The following is a 14966-nucleotide window of genomic DNA, read 5'->3' as shown; positions in this document are numbered from 1 at the left end:
CAATTGCCCTCCAGATATTTTCAGTCCACTGCAGCTGACAGATCCAGCTGCGCAGGCTTTGTGAAGGGGCTGGGCCAGGGCCTGGTCGGCGTGGCGGCGCAGCCGGTCAGCGGCGCGCTGGACTTCATGTCCTCGGCCTTCGAGGGCATCGACGCCAGCAGCAACACCATCCGAGGAAAGCTCAGCAACCACCCCCGCGCCGTCTTGCGCCGCCGGCTGCCGCGCGCCATCGGCGGCGACCGCAAGCTGCAGCCCTTCGTGCGCGCCGGCACCGACGCCCAGGTGACCCACCCGACAATATCTAGCGGAGTCTCTGGCCCAAACGGTTGTGAATGAAAGTCTCTGGGCGTCATGACGCATCAAACAACATCGCCCCGAAAGCCGTTTGACATCTTAACTCCAGTAGCGGATTTTCAAGGGAATGATGATACTGTATTGTATTCTGTGACACCCGCATCACATCTGTAGCCAAGTGAGTCAGCTTCCTGCGATGCACTGTCTCCACAGCATGCATGCTCAGCCCTGTCTTGTCTGAGCAGGCGCGGATGGAGGAGGTGGGGCAGGCGTTGATGTGGCGCGCTGTGGAGGCGGCCCCGGGGCTGCCCAGGCTTGGCAAGCGCAGGCGGCCCGGCCGGGCAGCGACCGACGCGTATGAGGAGCACATGCTGCTGCTGGACGAGCGCGTGGCGCTGATGACCAATCAGCGACTCATGCTGCTGCACGCCCCCGGCTTCCAGCGAATCCATGAGGCTGCCAAGGAGGGCGTCACCCCCGGGAATGAGGACGACATTCCGGTGGCAGAAATACGCTGGTCTGTCGAGTGGCAGGTATGTCCCTTGTCTGTCAGCTCTTTATCTGGCATGTCACATGTCTTGGGGGCAATTGTTTACAAAAGGGACTTCTGTCGTGTGGTAAGCAACCTTGGAATGCGCTGGAATGCAGGTGCATGCAGGTGCATGCTACTCCCATGCTTGCACCTGCAGCCTTTCTTGCCATCCCTCAAGGGTGAGGACAGCCAAGATGCAGTGTTTGTCTGAAAGCTGCCCCTGTGCACCAGGATTTGCTGGCGCTGGAGCTGAGGCGGACTCACAAGGAGCTGCCTTTCTACGACCGCATCACGGTCCACCGCAAGGGCGTCCCCGGCCACGAGGAGGACGAGCCCCTCGCACATGAGCTGCGCTGCTTCCCCAATGAGTCCCAGGTGCCCCCTCTCGATTTGTACTGAGCCCAACATAATGTTATATAATACCCTAGTCGTTGCAATCATAATGTTCTCCTTGCATACCAGTAGGGACACTGCTAATTGAGGACTTGCATGCTGTGAATGCCTCACGATCATCTCTCTATGAGCAGGCTTGCATGGTTCCCTTATCCATAGTTTGAGTTTCAAGTGAGAAGGGTCGCGCGCGGCAGGCGGAGGAGCTGAGGGACATAGCGCTGAAGGTGCGCGACAAGTACTGCGTGGAGCCGCAGCGCGAGAGTGCCATGTGGGCGCGCAAGCACAAGCCTGACCTGGCCGCGCCTCTGCCGGGCCTGCCTCCCCAGGCCCTGCCCCCAACCATGCCCTCCCTCGACTTCCGCCTGGTCTGGCACACAGGCAAGCCCCGGCTGCACTCTCCACTTCCATGCCTATCATAAATTTTCCCTTAATTGTCAAGAGACAGATGAAGGAGCCACCAGCACTTGGCCTCGTCTTATTACCTCCATCAGGAAGACCTTGTGCCTCATGAAAATCACATAGTTAAAAGGATATGATCCCCTGGCGGGGATCTGCAAGCCCTTTCAGAATGGGCGGAGCTTGTGGCTATGGAATGGACTTTGTCAGTAAAGGTGCAGAAGGAAGACAAATTCCCTGTTTGTGTAGGGCGCATGACTGACAATGGCATCATCAGCGTGTGGCGAGTGGTGGCGCCTCCAGGCTATGGAGCCCTGGGTGACGTGGTCTCTGTCGGCCTGGACCCACCCAATGCGCCTGTGCAGGCAAGCCCTTTTTCCCGTTTTTCCCTTTTTGCATGCAGCAGCTCTTGACATGAACGCTCTCTATTAAAAAAACCCGTAATGATTCCCACCCTTGCCCACAGCCTCCTTTACATTCATGGACAAGCAAAAGGTGTGTTGTGACTTGCGCCACGGATGTTGGAAACCTGAAAGCAGATTTGACAAGCGCTAATCATGTGGATGGTGCAGGTGTATCGCGACGACAGCAGCGAGAAAGGGTCGGGCGAGCGGCCGCGGCTGGCGCACCCCGTGGATTTCCGGCTGGTGTTCCGCATCAACGGCCGCTCTCCGGTCACCATGTGGAAGCCGGTGGCCCCGGAGGGGTATGTTGCGCTGGGGACCATCGTGCAGGGAGCGCCCCTGATGCCCGACACCTCGGAGGTGCTCTGCCTGCGCGCTGACCTGGCCGCCTCCACGCGCTTCTTTGACTCGCCCATCTGGCGCTGGGACCCCCCGGCCCTGCAGGCGAGCCTTCTGCCCTCCAACTCCCCTGTCTATCGCAACATATCACACCCCCATGCCCCACCCTGTGTAATCTGTAGCTTGCATGGTACAGGGGGTTGGGCATGAGATGCCTGCATGCCCTTTCCCATCCCACAACCCTGTCTGCAACAGTGGATTACATGTCCAGATCCCACCCTGTGAAACTTGTAGCTTTGCGTTGTGCGGGTGGGTTGGGCATGTGATGCCTGCATGCTTTTTAGATGTGAAAGATGGGAAGGCAGATGAGCTCCTCTGTCGTATGGTCTGAGAGTACCCACCATTATCTGTGGCATCAGGGGGCCGCAAGACCCTGGCAGTTGCGAGGATGGGATGTCTTGTATTGGTGCTACATCTTCATGTGCAATCCGAAGCAGGTCAGACGCTGTCAGGTTTCTGGTTTCTGAGCTCTTTCCCAACTGGCAATGATGCACTTGCACTCAACTGCTGTGGCACTGATCTCCAAAGAGAACAGCGACTCCAGGCAAACCGCCCACTGGCTGCAGTTGAGGCATGCACCTTCTTTTCCCCTTGTCTTCTGCAGAAGCTGGCTTGCCCTGCAGCTGATCACACTGCTTTGCTTGGTTTGCAGGGTGGTCTCAACCTGCAGCGGATGCACAAGTGGGATCCCCAGACGTGGCACTGCACAGTCTGGCAGGTGGACAACCCTACCGGGACATTCATCGCTCACCATGAGACGAGGCAACCGCCAGACAGCGCAGCACTGACCCTGAGTCTCTGATCGTCCTCGTGGAGATTTCTAAAAGAGCTTTAGTTTTAGTGCTGAATTGTTGCATTCAAATGCATGCCCAAAGTAGGTCAAGTCATGTTTCAGAAGTGAGCGTATCTGCAGAGAGGCGAGACAATCTGCTGCATTTCTGAGGCTCTTGTGGGCTTTATACTTTGCGATGCCATTGTGTGCATATTGTATACAATGCCCATGCATGTGTAGGAGAAGCATTCTGTGATTTTTGTTGCAGATTTGCATGGTCTTTAGAACGCTAGTCACAGTATGTGAGCTCGGCATTTTTCTGATATTTGTAGCAGGCAGAATGCAATTGATATGTAAAAGCCTGGCATTTTAACAAGCCAGGACACCACCCGATGGCCACTGAGTGGCCACACCGTCAGACCTGGCTCCACAAGATCAATCCTTCGGTAGACTACTACAAGAGCTTTGACGGAAAATTTGTTACATGGTCTTGCAGAACTGCACAACATGCCATGTTCAATGTCCGGACACATGAGTTTCTCAGCAAAATATTTACTTTCAGCAAGGAGAGGCAACACTGCCTGTAGGAAGTCGGCGCAATTAGCTAGAGAAAATTGATCAACGTATGTCTCATTGAGTCTAATGTATTTATTGGTACACATCAGCTAGCAATTCTGCCAGCCCTCTTGATACTCGTGCGCCTGGAAGAATTTCAAGGCACATCAAAGAACAGATTCCCTAGGACTCTAGTAGACAGACTTGGACTCATGCTTTCACAGTCTGGACATACACTCCAGGGTATCCAGCATGCTCCTTGAAATGACTGGGCATTGGACTGATCATGAATTGTCTAGGCTGTTGCAACCTTCTCTGCCTCCACCATTGAGGGGGTCTGCTTCATCCGCTTGGCCTGGATGTCCTTCACTGCTGCCTTGATGGCATCCTCTGCGAGCATGCTGCAGTGGAGCTTGACAGGAGGAAGACTGAGGTGCTTGGCGATATCCCTGTTCTTGATGGTCAGGACATCATCAATCGACCTGCCCTTCACCCTGCACACATACAAACGCCGCCCAGGTCAGGAGCAATATCTAGGGACCCATTTCCCAAAATATGTAAAACTAGCACATAGGCCATGTGCAAGGATTTTGACAGAGAAATCCTCTACATCTTCGAGGCAATATCCCAAGCTGTTCTCAAATTGTTCTGGACAAAAGTGGATGCAGCAAATTGCAGCGGAGCTCACCACTCCGTTGCCACACTGCTGGATGCAATCGCTGAGCCACAACCGAATGTCTTGAAGCAGCTATCAATGATGTTGCCGTCCTCGTCCACCTGAGACAGCACACGACACTTCGGTGAGTCCCTGCAAACAGTCATACCACGTCCCTCGACCGCTTTCCTGCAGAAGAACGCCTTTGCGAACATTTATGTGTAGCAGGAGGACGGCATCGCACCTTGATCTGCAGCTTCATCACGTCTCCGCAGGCGGGAGCTCCCACAAGGCCAGTTCCCACAGATGGGTCTGTCTTATCGAAGGAGCCCACGTTCCTGGGCTTCTCATAGTGATCCACAACCTGATACACGACGAGAATATCACTTAAGTTTTATGCACAACAGTATAAGTGATGATAAAGAAGCACGTTGGCCAAACAACACAAAAAGTGACAACTCCTGGCAGCTGCTAAAGGACAGTTCTACAGGGCTGGCGCCCACACTAGCTGCTCAATCAACTACAACATGAGGATATTACGACGCAAAATAAAGAAGTATCCCTCACGTTCTTGTGGTACAATCTTTGGCTAGCAGCTCCTGTTGCTTGCACGGAAGGGCTCACGCTCCTCAGACTCACTGCCGCTTGCTTGGCTAGCTTCATCATGATCACAGCCGCACACTTCTCAAACGGTTTATCTTTTTGATAGCTGTTTTTTGTGCGAGCAAGAAACAGCATCACCAAGGCCAGAACTCCTTGTGGGGCACGTAACCGCTGACTCACTCTTGATATCATGCAAAATTTCAAAACGAGATTCCAAGAAATATTGGAATGGAAAGCAGCTGTTGTACTCAAGATTGAGACGACATTACGCGGATCTAGATCCACATTTCCTAGGCGTGTCGCGATGTAGGACATTGCTGCTTCAAAGTTGTCACCTGGTACGATGGATACCTCTGTCTGGACACGAAGCCAGCGATTGTCACTTCCGATCTTGCGAAGACAAGAAGCATTGTGCAACAATGGATTTATTTGGAATCGTACAAATGCTCGATCGTCCTTCTGTGCTCTCAGAAGAACCAGATCAGCTAGGAACAAAGGACGCATGTCCATCTCTGGCTCAACAGAAGGAATCGGCGAGCCACCTGTTGAGAAATCATCCTCAGACTCAATAGAAGATTTGAAAAGCAGCGTTGCGTCCATTGTTGCCAACCAGCAGCAGAAGTGAGTGCAACCCTCGTGGTTTCTGGTCCCATGATCTCTGATTTTAAGACATTCCTGATAGCACTAAGAAACAATACCGAGTCTCCTCAAACGCCCTTTGTGTCGAGAGGCCCTCTGCCAATGAGAGCTTGACCTGCTGCAGCGTGTTGGACCCTCTCTTTTGGAGGCGCCTGAACCTGGACGAGGCGCTGAGGCAACAGTTGTCGGAGCTTCCAGGCACCAAGAACTTGTCAGATCTCTCTGACAGGGCGTCATCATTGTCAGACATCAGGGTGAGATTTCGAAATTGGTCATGCCATGCTTGACTGAACCTCCTTGATTGCATGGACTGCTCTCCCAAACTCCAGAAAATGTGCATCTGATTCATGTTCTAGCAAGGATCCTCACTGACAGAGAATCTACTGGGTGGTGAAGGCGCGTTTGCGGAAAGGCCTGCTGCCGAGCCCATCAGGAGAGTGGCCTGCGGAGCCCTTCAGGAGCGGCTTCTTGGCAGCTCTGAACAAGATGGAGATGCCGCGCTTCACCCGCCGCTACCCTCAGCTGCTCGATCCCCTGCTCAAACAGATGCTCTCCCTCGTGCATGTACGCTCTCACCCTATTCACCACTCACCCCATTCATTACTCTGGTGCACATCTCCTTTACCTTTCCCGTTTTGTCATGTGCCTCTGCAAGCCATGATGGCTGCTGGCCCACAAATGCGACTAGCTGTGAAGCTGTGAAGAACAATGTAAAAAATCACATCTTTCATTTCGGTGTACCATGTGCAGGATTTTGAAGCAAAGTTGGAAGAGCTCGAGCAGCAGCAGCAGGAACAGCAGCAGCAGGACCAGCAGCAGTCACAGGACCCCATGCAGCAGCAGCAGGCTAGCGATCAATCGCAGGATCAGATGTCCCAGGGCGGCGCAGATGGCCAGCCTGACTGGGAGGTGAGCAGCTCCTCCAATGCACCCCAGTTTGCGTGCAGCATGTGCAACTCAATTACCATCCACACAGTAGAGTGCTGTTGCAAAGCACGGGCACCCAGTGGTGCTATCCAGCCTCGGTAATTGTCCATGGGCATGCCAAGGACAAAGATTCACCACTGCTGGACCCTCTAAATATTCTTGGAGTTTTGGCTTGGAAGCTGGATTAATCCGTTCACCGCGACATCAATTGAGGTTATGAGGGTGCCATGCAGGAGATGACTCAGGAGCAGATGGAGGAGATGATGCAGCAGGGCGGGTCCTCTGGGCAGGAGGGCCAGGAGCTGCAGATCTCCCTGGAACAGAAGGAGGGCGGCTCACAAGGCGACGGGAATGAGATGTGCGTGCCATCACCTGTTCTCGTCGCACAGCATCCAACAACCTGACATGCGGCTGTCGCTTGCTCATCACCTGCCTTTGAATTCAGTAATTTGCGACATGGCAACGGCTTGGACTTGAGCTGGTGTCTAAAAAGGGATTTGTTTGTGAGGTGTGAAGCCTGGAGATGTGCTGGTGGTGCAGGGATGAGGAAGCAAAGGAGAGCATGGAGGAAGCCATCCAGAAGGCGGCGGATGACCTGGTGGAGAAGTTTGAGGAGCAGTGGAAGCCGGCTATGGAAAACTTGCAGGAGGCTGACGCCGCCTTTGACAACCTGGAGGGTGGCTTGCCTTTTTCCTGCCACAGGCCTGTATGATGCCTTAGAAAGCTGACAAGAGCATGCTGCCGACTGTGTGCAAATATAGATCATCTCTCATAGATCTCTCAAAACTTCCCTTAAGAAAGGGCACTCCTGACAACCCCGAGTTCTTTGGCAGATTTGATGGAGGGTCCGGTGGGGTACGACCTGTCGCATGCGCTGTGGAAGAGCGACGGCTGGCGGGAGATGAAGGAGCTGCGGAAGAAGCTGGAGAACCTGAAGGAGCTGCGCGATCTGGTGCGCCAGCTGGGCCGCGCCAGCGGCAAAGGGCCCAAGCGACGCGCGCCGGAAGAGGTGCTGCCCCACCTTCCCGGGCACCTAGAGCCCCATCAGGGGCCATAGCTTGAAATTGAGGCGGTAAGCCATCAGGAGGCAACGAACAAGGGCTGTCTTGCCAGCACATTAAGGCTTGCGATCATATGCACATGAAAGTGTCTTATATTTTTCCACTTGCTTGTGTGGGGCACCGTGATCATGATTCCCTTGCCGCCGCTGTCACCTTGCATTCTTCTTGAACTGGGGCATAAGTAGGCGGAGGCCAAGGGTGTGAGCTTGCATGCATGCGCTCAGATCGAGGCGCGGTCGCAACGGAGGGGCGTGATCCGGTCGTCGCTGCAGCCGGAGGAGACGGCTGGGCTGACGCGGTCCGGCGACCTGTCACGCATGCTGCCCTTCGAGGCGCACCTGCTTGCAGCCGGCTGGCCGCGCGACAGTGGCTCTGACGGTGCGCCCTCTCTCCACTCGCCTCTGTCCAATGTGATTTTTCCCCCTCATCCACCGGTGTGAGGGGATGCGAACCTCTGCCACACTTCCCTTCAACAGAGCTTCAGGCAGTGACCTACCTTATCAAGCGCCTACTGGGGCTTTCCCATGCAGGCTCACCGAGCACCCTGTGAGATGCATCTATATTGACGTGCATGCGCTCAACGCAGAGGCAGCTGAGCAATTGAGAGGGAGGGATAGATCCACTGCCCTTGGCGATGTGCATTGAACTAAAAAGCATTTCACCTGGCGCAGGGGAGCAGAAGGAGGGGTCGCGGGCAGCGCGGCTGCTGCACATGGTGCGGCGCGCGGAGCGGGGCCTGATGAGCTACGACCGGCAGGGCTGGCTGGAGGACGAGCCCTGCCGCCCCACGGGCCCCCTGGAAATCCGCCCTGCCGCGCAGCTGGGCCCCATCATCGTCTGCCTCGACACCTCCGGCTCCATGGCCGGCGCCCGCGAGACCGTCGCCAAGGTGCTCGTCTTCTGCTTCTCTCCCTCCTGCCACCCCTCACCAGCTCTCCACCCCCTACACAAAACTGCTGGACTCTGCTGTTTCAGAGCTGCAATCGGGCATCAGGGCTGTTTCTGGATGATGCTCAGCATAATCAGGGCCTCTGTGACATGCACCTCCCTGGTTGTGGTTAGGAAAGCTCTCATGTTCTCGGCTTTTCACTGTGCAATTATGGGGGGTCCTCAATTGAATGGGTTTGCCATGCTGGCTGTCCCTGGAGTGTTGTTATGCTGTGTTGTCGTATTGGGGAGTACCAACAAATTTCACTTGTGCATTGCGGCACAATAGGCGGTGGCGCTGGAGTGCATGAGGGGCGCGCACCGGCAGCAGCGCGCGTGCCACCTGTACGCCTTCTCGGGCCCCAGCGATGTGAAGGAGCTGGAGCTCAAGGTGGACGCGCCCTCCCTGCTGGAGCTGCTCGCCTTCCTGCAGTACAGCTTCGGCGGCGGCACCGACGTCGACCGGCCCCTCGAGCTCTCGCTGGACCGCCTCGAGCAGAAGGACTGGGCGCAGGTGTGCACTGTTTGCCATTAGTCCCATGTTATTGCCACATGCGCACCTGACTGCTGCCAGCCCCTGGAGGCGGCGCCGGCTAGAGTATTTGTCATCTTTTGAGCCTCAGAGCTGGTTGTTACCAATATGTGGGCTTGTGCAAGATCGTCATCATGCCTACAGGCTCCTCAAGATCCAGCCAAGCAGTATGTCTTAGTCTCGAGACAGCACAAAGATATGCATCGGTGGGTCTTGGACACCTTGATGTCCTGGGGAGGTACACAGTGTACACGGGGTGACGCCTGCCTGCTGGCATGATGCCCAGGCGGACATTGTGATGGTGACAGACGGGGAGATTGCGCCGCCGAGCGACGCGGTGCTGCATCGGCTGGAGAGCGCGAAAGCCGACCTGGGTCTGGAGGTGCACGGCCTGCTGGTGGGCCGCTCTGACAGCAGCCCTGCCATGGACCGAATCTGCACGCACACCCACGTCTTCCAGTCCTGGAATGCCGTGGGCAGTTCCCGCTACGACTACTGACCGGTCCGGCCGATGACCTACTGCCTGCAATGCGCTTGGGATGTGGCAAAATAATCTGGCCGACCAAATGCGGTACATGCGCTGGCAACCAACGCATATAATCAATTAGCAGGGAATCCTGCCGGTGTAAGAACAGCTGTAACAAAACGTAGCTACAGCGTTGGTTTGCGCTGCATGCCTCAGGCTGGTGCTAGGCAAGGAGACGTCAATGGAAGTAATGCCGCAGCGGCTGCGGGCTGCCATCAATGTCTCTGACTTTGCAAGTGAAGCTATCATTGTTACGGTGTGATATGGTAGGTGACGCCATCATCATTGGCAGTGTCACCAAGATTTTGCCAGCAATGGCCTGGGCTACTAGCCTGACCTCTAGGCTAGAGGCCTCACAGGACTATAAGAAAGATTCAATGTCTCATGCGTGCTACGGTGTGGATTGCATTTCATAGGAAACAAAGAGATGATGCAAGATTCTGAAGGCATTTCTTAAATTTGGGATTCGAAATGTGGCTACAGTGCCGCGGCCCACCGCGGTGATCGTATCGGCAGTCTAGTCAGAACTGACTGCCTCTAGCCGGCTAGCCGGGCGGGTATAGCTATCAGTGCATCTACTCCAATGCAAGGCTGTAGCTATTGTCAAGCTGCCCACAAGAAACTCCAAAGCACGTGAATGTGAGGCGTGCATAGGGGTCAATCATGCAGATGCTGGCCAGATTCTGCAGCTGGTGCAGGCACAGTCATTGGCCGTGGGGGCACGCGGCAATGCCGGCATTCGGCCGATTCCCAGGTTCCCGCCAAGGCATACGTGGCCTCCGAGGTCATCTTTTTATTGCGGGGGGTCCCTATAATACGTTATACCCCTTGCAAATGCAGACGTGGCGGCACGAGGTGGGCTTAGGTGAGGGTCCATGCTTACATGAGGGATCAGTCACCACAACACGGAACAACTTTTGGGAGGGCACCTTCGCTCTCTGGCAATCTTCCCCTCTGGCAGCATGTGCAGGCGGCCATAACTTTCGCCCCCATGTTGGCTGCCGTCAGCCCGCCATTTCAGGGCCTGCGTTCACCTGGTTGCGGAATGACGGATGCTTCCTCTGAGCAGCTCAGGCGGAAGACCAAGCAGCAAGTTTGTGAGGCATTCCTGCAGAAACTCAGGGAGAAGAAAAGCATTGACCTGGATGCACCAGGCGTCGTCGAGGGGATCAGGCAGCACTTCCAGACCCTGCCAACGAGATATGCGCTCGATGTGAATATAAACTCTTATGACATTATAAACCATCAGAGGCTGCTCAACTCAGCCCGGGCAGACCCGTCAGCGGTGTCCTTCCAAGTGCGGACAGTGGATGTGTCCCTCTACGGCACCTCGGGGATGACCAACAGGCCCTCATTCGGCGGACTTGATACCTTGCTGAGCGAGGTGCGTGCTGTACTGTGCCCCCGTCCAAAGTAACGCCCAAGATTCCATGCCCGATGCTGAGGCCTCGTCCGGTGTTGCAGGCCGCGTCTGCTCAGGCAGCAGCACGTTCTCTGACGAGGCACAGGAGCCTGCCTCGGCCAGCTTTCGGAAGTTCTCCCAACCTGCAGGTCCGTGCGTTAGGTGTCGATTGCCTTGCTCGGGGAAGGTTTACTGCGGCCGGATCTTGGCACCAGCTGCAGGCTGAAGATGTAACAAGCCAACTGCATGCTTCACAGGCGCTCGTGGTGGAGGCTGAAGAGCGCGACAGGAGTTCAGCAGACGCTACATTCTATGAGATCACGATAGCGTCGGTGGACCAGCCGAGGCTCCTGTGCCGCCTTTCCGAAAGCTTGGTAAGCCTGTTGATCAAAGATCGAGTGCAGGCCAGGAAGCTGGCGTGTGCCTTCTACTTTTGTTGGGGCCTGTTCGGGGATGGGCTCTTTCTCAGTCCTAGTCAGCCGATTTCAAGCAGACTGCGAGCACCTGTCAGAGGCTCATACACCCGGACCAAGACCGATTGATTGCGTCTGCTTCCTCAAGCTTTATATGGCCCTTGATTTTAGCAGACTCTAGGCCTGGCTTGCCAATATTCTGCAGCCTTCGTTGAAATTGGAGGGAAGGTTTTGACTGGCAAGAGTTATGAGCTGGTGTATGCTAGTGTTCCTTCCACAGCCTTGATACACATCGTATGCACCGTTCTCTTCCCATCGCCCCAATCTGATGCCTCCTTTTGGTCAGTATTAGTAAAGGTGAACTGGGCTGATCTGAGGAAACGATCTAGGTCAGAAGCTCCTAGAGATGCTTGTCTTGTAGTCCTAGATGCCTGAAAAATGCACACAAGCTTTTCATGGATTGGCTGATGCTGTTGCTGCATGTGTTTGGGGCTCTGCAGACATGGCTGTCTCTCAGTGTAGGTCTGACGTTTTGGATTCTGCGTGGCAGGGCGACCTGAATTTGAACATATGCGAGGCGCATGCATTCAACACCACAGATCGCTTCTCGCTGGACGTGTTTGTGGTGAACGGCTGGAGCGGAGAGGTGTGCTTCACCAGCTGGAAGCAATCCTGTGGGCCAAAAAATGGCCCCTCTCTCTTTTGTATATTTCACTCAGTGCTTTGAGCTGGCCTGCCTCTGCGCTGTGGACCTTTGCCTTTCCTGAAGGCAAATACGGCTGTAGGGAGTGGATGACTTGGAGGAAGTCCTGAGCGAGAGGTTACAGCAGCTACCCGCTCCCACGAGCCGGCAAGGTTCTGGCAGTGTAGCAAAGCCCCCAGAAGTGCCGCCTGTGGAGATCCCAGATGAGTTGCCGGTGGAGGAGAGGCAAAAGGTGCGCTTGGTCGAAGCTTGATCCGACAGCTGATCACAGCTTGTAGGTGACTTCGAGCAGCTGCTCCTGTCTGGTGCACCCTGGGTGGGCCATCTGTTACAGAGATGCCTGCTCATGGGCTGAGGAGGACGCATTGGCGTGCAGAGCATTGAGGAGCAGAGGGCAACACCTGAGGTGGCGTCCACATCAGAGCCTGATGACTGGGAGCTAGATCCAACGGATATTGTCTTCGAGGAGAAGATTGCTTCTGGCGCGTTTGGGGACCTGTACAAGGGCACCTACTGCGGGCAGGAAGTGGCCATCAAAATCCTGCGCAATGTGCACACAGACAGCCAGCAGTATCAGGAGTTCCTTCAGGTGGGTCTTGCACTCATAATGCATGATTTGCTGTGAAATTAGAGGTCACTTAGCGGCTGACACTCAATTTCCTGCTGCTGGTAGTTATTGGACACGTCAGTTGCAACACCAATGGGGGGTTTCAACGGCAACAAGGGAAATGAATGAACACCAATGATTAGTCGGCCGCTGTATTGATGTGGGCATGTCTGGGCTGGTGCAGGAAGTCGCAATCATGCGGAAAGTGCGGCATAAGAACGTCGTGCAGTTCATCGGCGCGTGCACAAGAAAGCCCAATCTGTGCATCGTTTTTGAGTTCATGTCGGGCGGCAGCATCTATGACTACATGCGGAAGGTGAGCCACAGTCCTCATTAGTGCAATGTTGTCCCCCTGCAATTGACCTTTTGCACTCTGTACTGAGGAGCATGGACTTGAAGATTGCCTTCATGTGTGGGATACAGTGCATATGCATGTGTGACATGAGACTGAGATTCCGTCCTCATGCATTGTTGTGTGGTCCATGCGCAAAGGGCTGCATGCTGATTGAGGGTGATGCTGTTGCAGGCGGGGCAGCTGAAGCTGTCGCTGGTGCTGAAGATCGGCACAGAGGTGTGCCGGGGGATGGACTACCTGCACAAGCGCAAGATCGTGCACCGCGACCTCAAAGCGGCCAACCTGCTCATGGACGAGACGGGCACCGTCAAGATCGCCGACTTTGGCGTCGCGCGTGTCATCAACACAACCGGTGTCATGACCGCCGAGACCGGTACCTACCGGTGCGCCTTTTGCCACCTGCACTCGCACCGCAGTACTTATCTATCCGTGAGAGCTTGCAGTACACAACTCACCCCTGTGCATTGCTGCATGAGCAACTGTGTCATATCACGCCTGCATGCACAGCCCTGCATGGTGTGTGTGGGAGAAATCCAGTTGCTGGAGAAAGGGATGCACATGGGGTTTGGAGTGTGCGTGCTGAGGGAGTCTGGGCTGGCGCTTGCAGGTGGATGGCGCCTGAGGTGATAGAGCACAACCCGTACCGGGAGAAGGCGGACGTCTTCAGCTACGCGATCACGATGTGGGAGCTGCTGACGGGGCGCGTGCCGTACGAGGAGATGACGCCCCTTCAGGCCGCGGTGGGCGTCGTGCAGAAGGGCCTGCGCCCCGTCATCCCGCCTAACTGCCCCGAGGGCCTCGCCTCTGTCATGCGCGACTGCTGGCAGCGCGACTCCAAGCAGCGGCCCTCCTTCGAGCTTCTCAAGGTCCGCCTCTCCTGACTTCGTAGCCGCTAGCCAGCGCCGTAACATTTGCAGAGTCAAATAGTGACCCCTGCCGTGCATTACATATTCGTGCACATGGCATCATCAAATGCGCAGCTGGTGTTGTAAAGTTTGCTGCTCTGGTGAGAGACTTAAGGTTGCAAAGCCACGAGTAAGGCTCAGATGCTGGGGTGGTGCGTGCAGGTGCGGATGGAGGAGTTGTGGCGGGCGACGCGGCAGCAGGAGGAGAAAAGAGCCGCGACGCCGGGGCTGCTCTCCAAGCTGCGCAAGAACATGGGCAGCGGCAGCAGCAGCAGCAGTCGGTGAGCGAGTGCGGCAGGCAGGGAGTGTGAGAGCGTCGGTGCACAGCTGACAGGCAACAGAGACTGCGCGATGAGATTGACAGTGTGATTTTGGCGGTCACAGGGACTGGCAACTTGAGAGTATCCCAGTGCCAAGCCAGTCAGTTGGTCAGCCGGTCAGCCCTAGCAGGGGCAGAAAGCGGTCAAGACAATTAGCTCATGGCCTGCCGCCACATGTGCGGCAGCCTGACTTGTGGTGGAAGGGCATGAGTGTGCGGCTGGGGCAAGCTGCTGTTAACCAGCAGTGACCCCGTGTGTATATTCCTTGTGACTCCTGAGCGCGCGTGCGGCAAAACATTTGAGAGACCCTGGCATCCTGGGAATTTTGCAAACAATCTTCGATGGCCGGCAAGGAGTGGTGACCAGAGTCCCATCCCGAGCCCGAGGCACTTGTGAACAGATGACAGTGCGCGTCCTTCATCATGCCTTGAGGGAACTGTCAGTCTGAAAGGGTATCCTTTCGCCGGCAGAGGGCGGGGAGTGCATGCAGCCTCCGGTGAGCATGTCTTGTGAGGCATGTGTCAAGATCCTGAAGAGTCGATATGTCCCGCATTCTGGCACTGCAGCAGTGTTCCTTTTTCTTCCTTTGAGGAGTCCTCTTTCAGCGGTAGTAGTCCCCGCCCGGCCACGTTCGTAGCGCACACTT

General features: G+C 55.5%; 4 protein-coding genes across 4 annotated transcripts in view; 3 read left to right on the top strand and 1 right to left on the bottom strand.

Annotated features, from left to right (window-relative positions):
• Positions 1-3220, top strand: part of COCSUDRAFT_61368 (hypothetical protein) — a gene marked incomplete at both ends in the record, with an annotated part of 28183 nt that extends 24963 nt beyond the window's left edge. Inside the window, 7 exons of the mRNA XM_005649615.1 lie at positions 56-282; positions 540-827; positions 1058-1201; positions 1414-1584; positions 1831-1974; positions 2188-2490; positions 3071-3220. Coding sequence (XP_005649672.1) covers positions 56-282; positions 540-827; positions 1058-1201; positions 1414-1584; positions 1831-1974; positions 2188-2490; positions 3071-3220 — 1427 coding nt within the window. The remainder of the gene's footprint in view (positions 1-55; positions 283-539; positions 828-1057; positions 1202-1413; positions 1585-1830; positions 1975-2187; positions 2491-3070) is intronic.
• An 820-nt stretch (positions 3221-4040) lies between these two features.
• COCSUDRAFT_13438 (Fe-S scaffold protein 1) lies at positions 4041-5063 on the bottom strand (the record flags this gene model as incomplete). Its single annotated transcript, XM_005649614.1, has 4 exons — positions 4041-4239; positions 4434-4522; positions 4645-4764; positions 4968-5063. 4 exons carry the CDS (start codon positions 5061-5063, stop codon positions 4041-4043), a joined length of 504 nt encoding a protein of 167 aa, XP_005649671.1.
• Positions 5064-6044: 981 nt separating this feature from the next.
• COCSUDRAFT_13395 (hypothetical protein) lies at positions 6045-9588 on the top strand (the record flags this gene model as incomplete). The annotated part of the gene is made up of 9 exons (XM_005649613.1): positions 6045-6200; positions 6408-6551; positions 6815-6927; positions 7110-7246; positions 7403-7578; positions 7855-7996; positions 8329-8519; positions 8847-9071; positions 9376-9588. Coding segments are annotated over 9 exons (1497 nt in total), but the record flags the coding sequence as incomplete, so codon positions are not given.
• A 1072-nt stretch (positions 9589-10660) lies between these two features.
• On the top strand, positions 10661-13976 carry COCSUDRAFT_35653 (hypothetical protein; the record flags this gene model as incomplete). Its single annotated transcript, XM_005649612.1, has 8 exons — positions 10661-10929; positions 11124-11179; positions 11318-11391; positions 11981-12076; positions 12558-12722; positions 12925-13056; positions 13267-13478; positions 13703-13976. The coding sequence occupies 8 exons, from the start codon at positions 10661-10663 to the stop codon at positions 13974-13976; spliced, it is 1278 nt and encodes a 425-aa protein (XP_005649669.1).
• Positions 13977-14966: the final 990 nt, after the last annotated feature.

This window comes from Coccomyxa subellipsoidea, assembly GCF_000258705.1.
Source record: "Coccomyxa subellipsoidea C-169, whole genome shotgun sequence".
Taxonomy (NCBI): domain Eukaryota; kingdom Viridiplantae; phylum Chlorophyta; class Trebouxiophyceae; family Coccomyxaceae; genus Coccomyxa; species Coccomyxa subellipsoidea.
Note: the sequence above shows the minus strand (reverse complement) of the source record. Positions and strands in the feature narration are given on the sequence as shown.